This window comes from Aythya fuligula, chromosome 4 (genome assembly GCF_009819795.1).
Source record: "Aythya fuligula isolate bAytFul2 chromosome 4, bAytFul2.pri, whole genome shotgun sequence".
Lineage (NCBI taxonomy): Eukaryota > Metazoa > Chordata > Aves > Anseriformes > Anatidae > Aythya > Aythya fuligula.
The window spans coordinates 75,494,977-75,508,517 of record NC_045562.1 but is presented as its reverse complement, the minus strand read 5'-3'; the positions used below and the strand labels follow the sequence as shown (position 1 = coordinate 75,508,517).

At 48.5% G+C, this 13,541-nt stretch overlaps 1 protein-coding gene across 8 annotated transcripts in view; it reads right to left on the bottom strand.

The window, feature by feature from the left end:
- Positions 1 to 13,541, bottom strand: part of EXOC6B (exocyst complex component 6B) — a 269,732-nt gene that overhangs the window by 95,294 nt on the left and 160,897 nt on the right. For all 8 annotated transcript variants that reach the window (XM_032186399.1, XM_032186400.1, XM_032186402.1 and 5 more), the window contains exons 16-18: positions 9,191 to 9,302; positions 5,307 to 5,441; positions 4,098 to 4,277 (exon numbers count right to left, since the gene is read on the bottom strand). In XM_032186399.1, the coding sequence (XP_032042290.1) occupies positions 4,098 to 4,277; positions 5,307 to 5,441; positions 9,191 to 9,302 (427 nt within the window). The remainder of the gene's footprint in view (positions 1 to 4,097; positions 4,278 to 5,306; positions 5,442 to 9,190; positions 9,303 to 13,541) is intronic.

Sequence of the window (13,541 nt, the reverse complement as noted above, 5' to 3'; positions counted from 1 at the left end):
AGAGAGTTCCCGCTGAACTGCTCGGGCTGGCGGAGGTTGGAGTTTGTTCGATCGCTGAAAGATTGCTTCCCCTTCCCGGGTCACCATCACCTCTTGACCTGCCCTGATTACCTTCCAAAGGAGGTTATCAAGATACAAGACTAACAGAGGATTAAAGGAAACTTAAAATAAAAACAAAACACACCCCTTCCCCCCTGCCCCGCTCCCCTCCCCCAGGAAAACATCCTTGCTTTGTTAACCTGACAGTTCACTGTAGGTGTTGACACAACCCTCCATCTTTGAAAAGCTTAATGTCAACAAATCAGTGTGTTTGGAGTAGCCCTGTCAATGCGATTTACATTAACTTGTCTAACAAGAAATAAAAACAACAATCAGCCATCAGAGACAAAAGGCTTTTTCAGTCATTCTTTTTTAAAAGTGCGATGCCGAAAATGTTCATTTTTTGGAGGCCGCGGCCCTCTGAAAACCCAGCAAAACGTTGGTTTTTTTTTTAACATTAAGGGGGGCGGAAAAAAAAGATATTTTCTTTTAAAGGAGGCCTGAGCATCCCATATTAATAAGCAGAGCAGCGGCGGCCGTAACCAACCCTCCCTGGTTAACGCAGGAAGAGGGCAGCCTCGAAGCCAAATGTTAATTCTGCTTTTATTTCCACCAGCATGTTATTTGCTTTGAGACATTTGGGGCACTTAGCGGAGCATTTTCGAATTGTGGCTATAAACCACCATGAAAAGCCCGAGCAGCAGCGGCGGCGGCATGCACCAAAGCCCCGTTAACTTCACCATGAACTTTTCACCCCCTTTCCCCGGGGCTGGCCGTCCCCAAGCGAAGCTGCAAAAAAAGCCAAAAGGTTCTGGGGACTCCCGGGCTGAGGCATTTTCTGCTGGTTTTGGGAACGACGGCCGCCCCCCCGGCATGGGCAAGCAGAAGGAGATGCTGCAAACGCTTCTTCCCTGCAGCTGGAAGGGAAAAAAATCAGCTCCTCCGATGCTCTAAGGGGAAAAATTAGGATTTGCACCTCCTGCATGGACACTCAAGGAGGAGGGGATGCTCGGTGCCACCCCACGAGCCAGGAGCAGCTTTAGCCAGGGGTGTTCACCCCTCCCCGCAATAAATCCAGGAAGGATTTGGTCCTGTATCCCCCAAAGGGACACACCCGGAGCTTTTTGCTCGCTCAGCACCTCGCCTCCCCTCTTCTCCTCTCCCTGAGCCTCTCCAAAATGCTGCCCGGGCACAGCCGGACCCTCCAAGGCCGTTTGCTGGGCCCCGCTGCGCTCTCCGAGCCTTGACCCCGGGGAAGTTTCCTGCCCAGGAGCAGCCCCGGCCAACACAATGGGATTACTCACACGTCAAGTTAAGCAACCGCCTGCATTTTTGCAGGATCAGGGCTTTCGGCTCTGTTATATTACAGGACAGAGTTTTTTGTTGCTGTAATTTTAGCACGGGGAACCGCCGACATGCCCGGGCCGAGTTTCTTTGATCAGCAGGTGAAGGGTTTTGTTTTCGGGGTAATTACTGTCGTGACAAAGGGCCGCCGAGCAGCTCGCCTCCTGCCACTTAGTCATCTCCTCAGCCTGCTGCTCTCCTTCTCCTAAAAACCTGCCGCAAGGTCACCCGCCAGCAGGGAGCTCTTCGATTTGGTTAAATGGCAGAAATTCGGAGCACGAAGGCACCCAAAGCAGCAGAAGCCAAGGGATCAGAGGGGCAGGCGTTGAGCACAGACCACTTCCAGGAATGAGAAGATGCTCCACTCCCCGGGGACAGACAGAGCAGTCCCTTCCCTCTCCCTGTAAGCTACCCAAGTGTGGAAATCCCGTATTTTATACCTGCAACAGGCTGCAAACTCCTCAAACAGGACAGCAGCTCCTTTAGGTCTTAACACTGTGGTGCATTTGGGGCTGGATGTAGGTCAGCAGTATATTAAAGACCCTACCTTGCCACTGGCCATCCCACAAGGACTGACAATCCGTGCTTTCTGGAGATGCTTCCTTTCCCTCTCCAAGCCCTCTCACTCCTTCCTTCCCCAGAGGAAGCACATCCCGTACACTCGGCGCTTTCACAAACATCGCCTTCATTTTTCTGTTCTTGTAGACAGACGGGGGCTTTCCCACGCCTCGTCCCCTACAAATCACTCCGAAATGCACTCAGGTTTTAAAGTGCTTCTAAAGAAGTTGCTGGGAAAAGACCCTTGAGCCTCACGAGAAGGGATCACCGAGGGAGCTGGGTACCTTGCCTTTGGTTCTTCCTGACTCACCAAGGACCTGCCAGCAAAACGCAAGGGATTCGTCTCCGTAACGCTCCTCTCAAGGCAGGAACCCCAAAATATCCCAAATCCCAGACTTCTCTCTCCTAGCAGCCGTTTAACCCTGATCTACAGCTTCACAAATTAGACCTCAGCCTCTGATTAAGCTGCCTGCCCTGTCTGAGGGCTGGTGGCAGGCTCAGTGCCATGTGATGCTCCGAGGAGAGCATCTGAGCAGCCCCAGCACGTTACCTGGCTCCTCCACCGTGGCCAGCAGCCTCCTCACCCACTGGGTGCTTTCGGTGCAGCTGCGGAACAGAAAAGCTGCTTGGAGCCATCCCGGCTGATTTGCTGCCCTCCCGGTCTCCAAAACAATTTTGATGAGTTCAGAATGGAAACATTAATGTTTAAGGAAGATAAATCACTCCAGGCCCGTCTCATAAATCATCGCGGGCTCCTCTCCCTATCCTCATCCCTCCCGTCAGCCACGCTGCGGTGCTGGGAGCTGACCCTCCCCAAATTGTTCTGCGTTGGGGGACAAAAAAAAAGCATCAGCAGGCTTTTTTCTTCACTTCTCTGCAGGGGAAGGATGGACCAAGGATGGATGGTGGCACACGTGCGTGTGTGGGGTGAACAAGCAGGTACTCTGCAATCATTCCTGAGACCTTCAGTGTTAATTTGCCATATAAATATCCCTATAAAAACACTGGGAAAAGCCGCTTTCATTTCTCTTTTGGTGGCTTCTCCAACCACTTTTAAGCGGAGCTCGTTTCCATCAGCTACCGAATCTTGCTGCCATGATGGAGAAGGCCAAGGACATGAACTATGTGCAAGTCTGCAAGGTACTGCTGAAGTTTTGGGGCTGTGACACCTCCTGGAACAGCTCTGGAGGGCTTAAACATCCCTTCCAGTGGTGCAATCACCGAGACACAAACCAGCAGAACGAAGCTAAGAAGTGTCCTTGTGTATTATCAGCCTTCTCTTCCCGTTCATAGCCAAGCCAATAAAAAGGTGCCCACGCTGTGCGCCATTACTCTATAATCCCGGGCACCCAGTAACAACAAATAAATAGCAGGCCAGTGAAGAAGAAAGATGTGAAATTGCTTTTAGGACAAATACAGTGTTCAGAAGATTTGCTATTTCAACATACCTGCTGATTGAAGAGACTCCTAAGTATATATCCAGACAGCTCAGAACAAATCTTGTTTAAAAGCAAAAAAAGCTGTCTGAGCAAAAATGAACTCCCTGATGGTTACATTTTTCCTACTCGAGGGGACACTACTCAGCCAAGTGCAAAAAAAACACAACATAAAAGACATTTTTGATCGCAGTAACAGCATAAACACAGGCATATTTTAGACAGCAGAGAAAAGAAAGAAACATATGCTGCCTTACAACGCAGAGCAATATTTTGATGTAAGGCATTGGACAAACAGTTGGAAACGTATCTGCAGCTCAAGTCATGCACACCCTTCTGCTGGGACCTCTCAAAATAATCGTGGAATGTCTGTTAAGCTGAAAGTTAACGTCTCTAAAATATAGGTGGGAGTGAGTTGTGATCCTACCTCTGCTGGTGGACTGGGAGGTTTCTCTTCCTCCTTTGCATATAAGCAGATTCACAAATAATCAGAAATATCTGGGGAGACTCTCACCAAAGCCTGACTTCTGCTAACACATGAAATAGCTTACTTTAAAAATAGATTTGCTATTTCTTGACACTTTGTCAGACAGAGCCAGCATAAAGCCCCACTTCCATCTCACTCCATGAGGCCTGAGCAACCATCACTTTCAGCAGCACCGTCAGGTGTCCGTGTGCTCCTCGGACAGAAAAAGAAAGCAAATTTGGGTGGTCGCTTACCGGGAGGTGCGTGAACACGGCAAACGTGCTGCGCAGAAAGCCAATGAGGTCGACCAGGTAGTCACTGGCCTTGCTGCCCGGCTCCATGGCCATCCAGTCGTAATCTGCCAGCTGCAAGAACTGGTCGATCTTCTGGTTCAGGTTGGTGTAAATCTCTTCCTCAGCAGCGTGGCGGGCATCCTGTGAAAGAAGGTGATATTGTATGGGATGGAGACTCCGTACCATGCCTCTGCACAGGTGCTCCCTGAGCTACAGGATGAAAGACTGGCCCGAAACTTAGCCCTAAAGTAGCACAGGACAGGGTCTGGAGGGAACTACATGGTTGCAACAGCCTCAGGATAGCTCATGTTGGTGGGACTTGTGCTGCCAGATCTTCTGGAAGCCCAGAGCTTCCCTGCCAGAACAAGGATAGGAAAAGTCATCCTCAGGCCAAGTAGGAAAAGATGTTGCTGGATGGGATGAGGAACGGACTGCCCTGGGGTCGTGGGGCTTTCACCTGCTGCTGAGTTATCCCAAGGGCAAACCTCACCTAATCAATTCCCTGCCATTGCTGGAGTCCTTGGCACTGATCCTGTCTCCTGCTCTCTGGGCACTGGGCACAATGCAGATGCCCCACAATGACCAGTTATAGTCTTAGGACTTCATGTAAAGTATCTGAGGAGGATCCTCTGGGGTTAGGATTTGAAGATTTAAAGACTGAGAAATTCCAGCACTTCCTTTCGGACCTGAATTTTAGCATTTCCACTCCTTTTAGTATTTAACAACACTAAAAGATGGAAAGAGGCAAAAATTTAATTTCTGAAGATCTATTCTCTCGGGTGAAAGGAGAGAGCTTGTGTTCATGGCCAGATGTATGCAATGCTGTATGGAGATCAAACAGCAAAACGAAGTTCATTTAAAAAAAAAAAAAATCAGGCTTTTGTTTAAAAGCTGCTTAATCCTGCAGATAATAAGTGTTGCAGTCACAGCCTGTAAATTAGGGCTACAAAGGCTCCCGATCTCGACAGAAGCAAAGCGTAGAGCTGCTCTGAAGGACAAGCCCAAAAAGCTCATCTGATGGCATACAGTTCCCAGGGTATGCCAAAATTACCTTTCAGCTCAGCTCAGCTCCTTCCGTCCATGCATCCACACACCCAGTTTGAAAACAGATCCTCTGAACCCAAAAACCAACAGCAGCTCCCCAGAGGAGCCATTTACTGGCATTCTCACCTTAAAAGTCGTGGTCCCATAAAGTTTCGTAGTGTGGACAGTCTCTGGAAGTACGTTGGTGATATTGGTTATGAATTCCTCTAGGAACTTGCACGATTTTTCCAAATGGGTCGTGTTTATAATGATCTGTACAAGCTGCAAAGGTTAAAAAAAGAGAAAAAGAAGTCTTCAGGAAAGGTGCTCCTGAAGCCAGGGAGGTGCCAGGCTGCTGGGTGCCAATTTCTAAGAACTTCTGGCATGAAAAGCTGACGCTGTGCAAACACACTAAGCTTTGCTCCACACTCAAAGGCTCTCCTCCTTTAACAACAGCAGAGACTTAAATAAAAGATAATTTTTTTTTTTGAAAAAAAGCATTTCCCATGACAGCCACTCGTATCACAAAAGGTTTTTTTTTTTTTTCATGACTTTCCTACATTCAGCTGTCAGTCAGCTCTGGTTTCAGCACAGCTCAAACGCAACAGGCTTACAAAGAGGTGCCATGCCAAATCACAGGTATCCCGTCTGCTCGTGAACCCTAACCAACCTGTGCCTTGAGTGACACCTACCAACATCACCCTAAGGCTTTCAACAAAGCCACCACAAGGTTTTGCTTCTCCAAGGGTGGTGTGGTGAACAGCAGATCCTGCCCTGGTACCTCCTTGGTTATCGCACCCCCCATTATCTGCAATTTTCTTAATGCTGTCTTCTCAGCTGCCTTCCCGTGGCGCTGCTTTGGGGCTTTAAAGGCAACTGCAGAGCAAAAGACTCTGCCGAAGTCAATCAGCGTAAAGGTTTGTAATCCAGAGGAAAACAATCCCAGCTCCCACTCAAGGATCGCTGACTTGGAAGCCAAACACATCGCTAATTCCTTAAGCAGGTACCTTTTCTTCTGTGCAGACCGCCGTGAATATTTTCAAGGTGTAACATAAGCCGTAGCAAAACCCTTCCAAAAAACATCTAGCTCAGATATCGTGCCAAAACCCTGCTCTTGCAGACAGAGGAGGCATTACAATGCTCCGGATTGACATAATTTAATTGCCGGGGTATGGTGTGGTAGTCTGCAGTTACCTCTTCTAAAGAAATTATTTTGAAACACAAATCAGTTGTTTCTGAATGAGATGGAAATAGGCAGTGCCGTGCCAGGCGGAGCATTGTTCCTTTTCTTTTTGCCTCTTTGATCCTTTCATGTTGAAGCACCGACCTGAGTGTTGCGTACACACCAAGACTGCAGTAATGCTGCAGAGATTACAGCACCCGGCTCGCGCTGGTGCCAGGTGGCATAAGACAGGGCAATGGCCACAGACTGGGAGGCTCAGCTGGGATATTAGGAACAAAAAGAGTTGTTAAGAATTGCAGCGGAGTGCCCAAAGAAGCTGTGGGACCTACGTCTTGGAAAAATCAAGTCAGGTAGAGAAAGACAGAGCTGACGTGACCCAGGTTTGGCAATAACACAGCAGAAGGTCAGACTAGAGACCTCTGTAAGTCACTTCCAGCCAGTGCTTCTGTGATTTCAGCCAGCTTTTTCCTTTACAAAATCAAATTACAATCTTTCTGAAATCCTCCTGTTTTGTACTTGGTCCCTGGAAAGCATTACACACATAACTAGGAGGGCTTCTCATTTCTGAATTCCTTGGGTTAATTCTGTTCTTGATGTTTTGCCTTCTGAAAAGTCCTCATTTATTTGCTTTTCCTTATGTCAGCCCTTACGTCACAATCGTGATGTATTTTCCTATAGTTTCAACTTAATTAAATATTAAATATTTCCAACTGTGTGAAATTCCTCCTAACCCTCTTCTCTGGTCACCACCATTTATTGGTTCAGATCAGCCATCAGACTCGGAGGCCCTGCTTTGATCCTCTTCCACCGCTGGTTATGAGCTTTCCTGCTCCCACCCCGCTTCCTTCATGTTCCCATTTTCTCGTGAACTCGGAGGGGTAACACCTTCTTGCTCGAGTATTCGAATGAAAACCAGAAAAAACAGTATCGTCTTTCCCTGCCCTTTTGTTAAGGGGTGTCAAGGTCGTTGAAAACGCAGAGAAAAGGAAAATCTGCTGCTCAGCTGAAAGCTTGCTGCGCACTGAGACTGACGTCTCCTACAGCCGGAGCTCTGGTTTCTGCAATTCAGTTTTTTCATCTCTTGAGAGCAGTCCCTGGTGGTTAATTCAGGCTACCAGGTGGAGATGCTGCATCTCATTTCATGTAATTAGGAATTCACAGGTTGGTCTTGGCATCTTTAGCAGCGTGTGCCACTACACCCTGCTACATCAATTCCTTCCCATTCCTAGTGCACGTTTATGAAAAATTAATTAAAGAGGTTAACAGACCATGATGGTTGGTTACAAGGTCTTGCATTACCTTACCCATGGCTTGGAAGAAGAAACCGGAGCACCCAGGAACAGAGAGTGTTGCTTTGTGTAATAAAATTAAATCTGGGGAGCAATAGTTGTGCTAGGGACTTAAATATCTTTTGAAGTCACTTTTGACACCATGCCTATGCCTTCATACGATCTGTGACTCTCCAAATTGCTCTTCGATTCCAGTGCTCCACGCAGCCACGTCTGTGTCTCATCTTGTCTAAATAGGGAAGGATTTGAGAAACTCGGAGGAAAATCACAGCGTGCTTCCAGTTGGACAAACAAGTCAATGGTTACGCAAAGAAAAGAGGCAGGAGGGAATAAAAAGGCTCAAAGTATATTTTCTTTGATTAAATTAGAAACAAATATGGAAGGGACAACGCAGGGAGAAGGTTAATTGTACCTTGGCAAGTGGTAGGGAAGAAGAGGGTGAAACTCTGTAAGTATGAGGAGAGATTCAGAGATGAACACCAGAGTCACAGAATCACAGAATATCCCGGGTTGGAAGGGACCCATACGGATCATCGAGTCCAAATCCTATTTTCTCACAAAAAACCTCCTCGCCTCCGACACAGATGAAGAAGCCACTCTCAGCCCAAAGCAAGGCATCACCTCCATGTACCGTACACATCCACGCCATCCAAACTGGGCAAAAGCAGCTAAAAGGAGTCACCCAGTTCGCCCTCAATCCCACAGTGGCCACTGTTTGCAGCAGCAGCAAAAGGAGCATTTGGGGGATGGACAGTGCAAGGCACAGTGTCGCATTCCTCTTCGTGGAGGGAGCCCCTGGACGAGCAGGACGGAGGAGGAATTTGCCCCCAGGGAGCAGAGAGATTCCAGAGATAAAGGTCTGAGGATGCACCCTGTGCAACTACAGACGGCCATAATGCACTGAACTCTCTGAAACTCCCCCATATGGGGTATTTATGGTGTCCAGAGAACGTTACCTGTTCCTACAGCACAGTTAATTAAAGATCTGCAGCTGTACTAATACCTGCTCGGTTCCCAACAGCACACAGAGGTCCCACTAAGGGATCCAACCTGGCCTGGGTACTACACACGTTCCCAAACAGTTGTGACTTCCATGCCTTGAACTTTTCAGAAATCTGGCTTTGCGCACAGAAAAGTACCAATCTTGAAAAGAAAATGCCAATACAGAGTTCATGCTGCATATATAAATGTGCTGGAACTGCCTCGATCATCTTTAGGTGGAGAGCAGTCCCTATCCTCTCACAGCTCTGGCGTTAAAACCACCCCAAAACCCCCTGAAGTCCTCTTTCCTGCCACTTCAACCCAGATATATGTTACAAAAATCCAAAAGGGGGACAATTCTAGTAACAGCAGAAAAAAGATTCCTCCTTCCATATGTATAAAGCTTTTCTTGCTTTGCACAGCACTGCTGCCTAGCTTCTTTTTCATTTTCCAACCAAATATTTCACAGAAATGCTCCAAACCAGCACCTCTAAAAGGTGCTGGAGTGAGCTCCAAGGGACCAAACCCCACTCTTGTCCCCTGCCCTGGAAATTGGTGTGCTCGGCTCCGAGTCTTACCTCTGTCAGCCCTACGTTTTTCCTCTTGATGACGTTCTGTAAACAGTTGCTCAGCGTTCGGGTCAGCAGCAGATTCGTCGATTTTCTAATCATATCATCAACTTCCGTGGAGCTGGAAAGGAGAAATTAAAGAGAGATTTGCAAAATGCTTTATCACAAGGCAAAAAAAGAAACACGGAGACCTCACCACCTGGTCTGCTCTCCGACCCTTGGGTGGCTTTTGCCTGATCATCTGTACATCGCCCACGGGCACCGACATACTGATGCCAAAACATGCACAAAAAGACCTAAATTTCTGGTATTTTAGGATGTAAAGGCAGACTAATGGGGCAAACCTACATCCCTGAAAGGTTCAGGGGTGACACCAGGGGAAGAGTCACCCACGGTGTTAGCACGAACACCTCCAGCCGAGCTGCTCCTCCTTGCACAAAGCTGAAATTTTCCAAATTCCGATCAAAACCCGCACCAGGCTGGGGAGAGAAATGAAACAACTTTGCTTGCCTTTTTTATTTATTTATTAATTTCTCAACTAAATCAGATTGTAACGTACTCGTGGCCTTTGCCAGGCAATTGCAACGGCAGGATTGCTCAATGCAGGGGTTTGCCTCGCTGCTTTTTGCTGCAGGGGCGCCGCCTTGCCCCTCCAAACGGCAAGGTGCAACCTCTGCTTTTTGAAGGAGGGTTTGGAAGCCGGCCCCGACGCAGGCTCCTTTGATCTGTCGTTGGCCCTGCATTAGCCCTGACACAACGGGGCTTTATCTCTGGCAGCGCAGTGACAGGCAGCTGACGGCAAAGAAAATTTCCAACTGCAAAGGCTGAGAAACATTAATAACTTTCAGGCTCCCGGTAAATCAACCCCGTGACCTTTTGCTCCTTATCCTGTTCTACCTGACAAATGGGCCAGATTACAAAGCAGGGATCAAGAGGAGAAACAAAAGCAAACCTTCAGTTACCCCACTGCCAGCGCGGAGCTGGGGGCGTTGCCGCTGGGGGTGCCCCCGGAGCAGGGCACACGGCTCCAAAATCCTGCGTGTGTTTAATGTCAGACCGGGCACACTGAGCCCAGCCCAGGGCCAGCAGCACCCAAGCCTTACTTATTTCCTTTTCTATTTTCTAGTTTCCTTACCATTTCCTTTTCTCTGTTTAAAAGGCTGCTTTTCCAAGCTCTGCTCCTGCTACCCACCAGCCACTATCAGAGCAGGAACAGCAGCTCGGTGGGATCCAGCTTCTGGATCCTAAACTCAATGTCACCAGCCCAAGTCTTAGTGGAGATCTCTTCTAGATCATCATCAACAATCCCCAGGAGTTTATTTTGCTCCTGGTTAGCAGGGAAGAGCCTGTGGTGGTCAGGGATAGCCCACATCACATCCCCAATCCCAGGGCTCCTCTGTGATGCGAGGTCTGAGGTGATGCTTTGGGGTTTTTGAAAGGGTGGAGCAGAATGTGGGGGGAAGAGAAACCCAGATTGTCCCCGGTCCCTTCCACCAGACAACAGCACGGTCAAATCTAGCAAGGATAATAAAACCTAACGCCGTGATGATCCACAGATGGTAAAAAGGCACGAGAGACTTAAAGGACATGGCACAAGGGGACCTCGTGGCACTTGGTGCTGCCAGCACAGGGTGGGAACGAGCTGGAGAACAGCAAGGAGGTGTTGAGGGGGAACTTCAAAGCCCCCCGGCTCACAAGGGGCCAAAAAAAAAAATCTGTACTGGGAAATCAGGGAACTGGGGACTCACAAAGCCTGTCCCTGAGGATTTGGGAAGCGCAGGAGGCTGCGATGGGCCGAGGTTGAAGGAGAAGCTGGTGGCAGGAGGCTGTGCTACCACTCCCAGGGGTGCAGAGCGCGGTGGCCAGTTGGTTTTTCTGGACGCTGCCTTACCAGGAGATGAAAAACGAGTGGTTTTGGGCACTGTCAGCTCTCACCTCTCTCTGGAGGCTTTGTTTCCATCCCTGACTTCACCCGCAGGAATCATCGGCAGCGACATCTCAGCCTGCAAGCCTCCAGGGCACAGACAAGCAGGGCTTAATAACACTACTTAGCACTTCCAAGCTGCATTTACCTCTTCAAAGCACTTCTAACCGAGTTTTCTCTGCGCACAAGTACTGCTTCCCAAGGCTTCCTGCTATCATTTTGTTAGTTGGCCACATCAGCTAGAAAATAAAGTCTGAATTGCAGTTTTATGCTGGGGAGGGCAGCCAGGCAATCCCTGCAGTTGGGTGCCAGCGGAGCAGAAAGATCTGACATCTCCCAGGAGGTCCCCACACACCAAGAAAAAAAAACGCTCAGGAACGCTCCTTGGAAAACACCTGATCATATCCAGAGAGAGATTTGACCAGGCACTGGAGCGTGCCCCTTGTTTCGAGAGAGAAGGTGCAATGAGGTGGCAACAAGAGCAGCCCCCGAGCCGAGGCGATGCTGGTATCTCCAAGAGGATAATTCTGGGTTCAACAGAAAAGCCAGATTTCTGTTCTCAATAAGCAAAAAGAAAGCAAACCCCCCAAACGAGCAATGCTTTTCACGCAGGCTGCTCGCTCTGAATATTTGCCCCATTTCATCCAGCACCATCCCACCACAGCCAGCACAGATGCAGCCACACGAGCTGCTGAAGAGCCCACGTTCATCCCCCCTCTCCTAAAGTGGTATTCAAGCCTCTAATTGTATTATTAACAACTTTATTAGCTAAGTTATTCTCAGCACTTTCAGAATTGTACCCTAAGTGCTTTCGGGACTGCTGCTTTGTTCAGGAGAGAAACAATCAGAGTCCTGGTAGATTAGAGCTGACATCTCCCACTTCCAGCCGCCGGTTGCTGAAGATATCCCCAATCTTTAAAATGGGAAATTCCACTGGAAGCGGTGGAAGCCTTCCAGCAAGTGGATGCTTTTAAAGCCGTCTCCTCACTGGGCTCCAAGACGCGCTTTTTACCGACGGGAGAACTGTTGACAGGATAAAGGAGGTTTTCTTTCTCCTAATCAAATTAATAGAGCCAAACCAAAAGAATTCGCAACCCCCGTAAATGCGCGGTGAGCTCCAAATTGTCTTCAAATGCTTCAAAAAGCAAAACAAGTCTCAGAAGCGTATCAGCATAAAGGAGAACGCTCCTGTCCAACAAACACAGGGAGCTGGTTTAAAATAATAATTAGAAAAAAACACGAGCTCCGTTTTTCTGCCATGGGCTCTGTTCTTCAGGAAAAGACCGCGGAGTAGTTAAGCAAACTGTCTGGGCTGGTGACAGCTGATGTCCCATATCCCATGGCAGTAGTCATGACCTTCAGGCCTCCCGTGACTGACGGGCTGACCCCAATCACTCCAGGGTGCAAGGTAAATGACAACCAAAGAAGAACAAGAAAGAGAAGAGAAAGAAAACTTGCTGCCGGCTTTGTAGCCAAGCTTCCTAATAAAACCTAATTCAAGCTGTCAGGGTGAAATGAAGAAAGTGTCAACAGGGGTTTTCAGAGAAATATTCCAAATGTTTGGCTAGAAAAGCCAAGAGCTCGGCTCCCCTCCCCCAGCCCCAAACCACTCCTCGAAAAGGGCTGGAAAATCCAATGTCGAAAGGAATTTTAATAACTTGTCCGGGGGGACCCCAGAGCAGGGCCCCAAGGGAACACTTTGCTGCCATTCCCTGACAAACCCAATCACCTCCGTAATGGTGAAGGGCACAAAAGTCACAAGGGAAGTGCCAACGGAGGGGCTCGGTGAAACCAGCAGCCGTGTGAAATCGGACCATTCCGGCGGCTTCAGAAACCGAGACATTTCATGGTGACCCACGGGTTAAGAGCCTTGGGAGACACCAAAGAGAACAACCTGCCACCAGTGAAAGGCTGAGGCTGAAGAGGGGGGAAAAAAAGTCCCGTGCTTCCACGCCAGCTAACAGCTGCCACGTCCCGGAGAGGATGGAGAGAAAGCGGCTCTCAAAATTAGCACCCCTCTCCCAAAGAAGAGATTGAAACCTCAAAGAGCCTTGTGTAGGCACCAAAATATCTGGTCAGTCCCTAAATTACAGCCCTAGCTTCACAATAGCACGGGGGCAGTATTTGTTGTCAGGCCATGAAGCTGCCCGGAGAGGCAAAACCCCACGCACAGCCTGGTGCAGCTCTACCAACAGTCAGAGGGGAGAAGGCTCTCGATATTCATTTACGTACTTCTACCAAGGTAAAAGCATTACTGGGTGTAAAAAGAGAGCAGCAACTTGCAGTTCCTGGCTAATATACCTGTTTTCAGCACACACAGAAGCAAAACCAGCATCTGGGAGCCTTGGGATGCAGAAAGGATGATAAACAAAATATTTTTGAGGCTTAAAAAAAATCCACAAATATCTACAAATAATCTGATTTATCGATAATCTC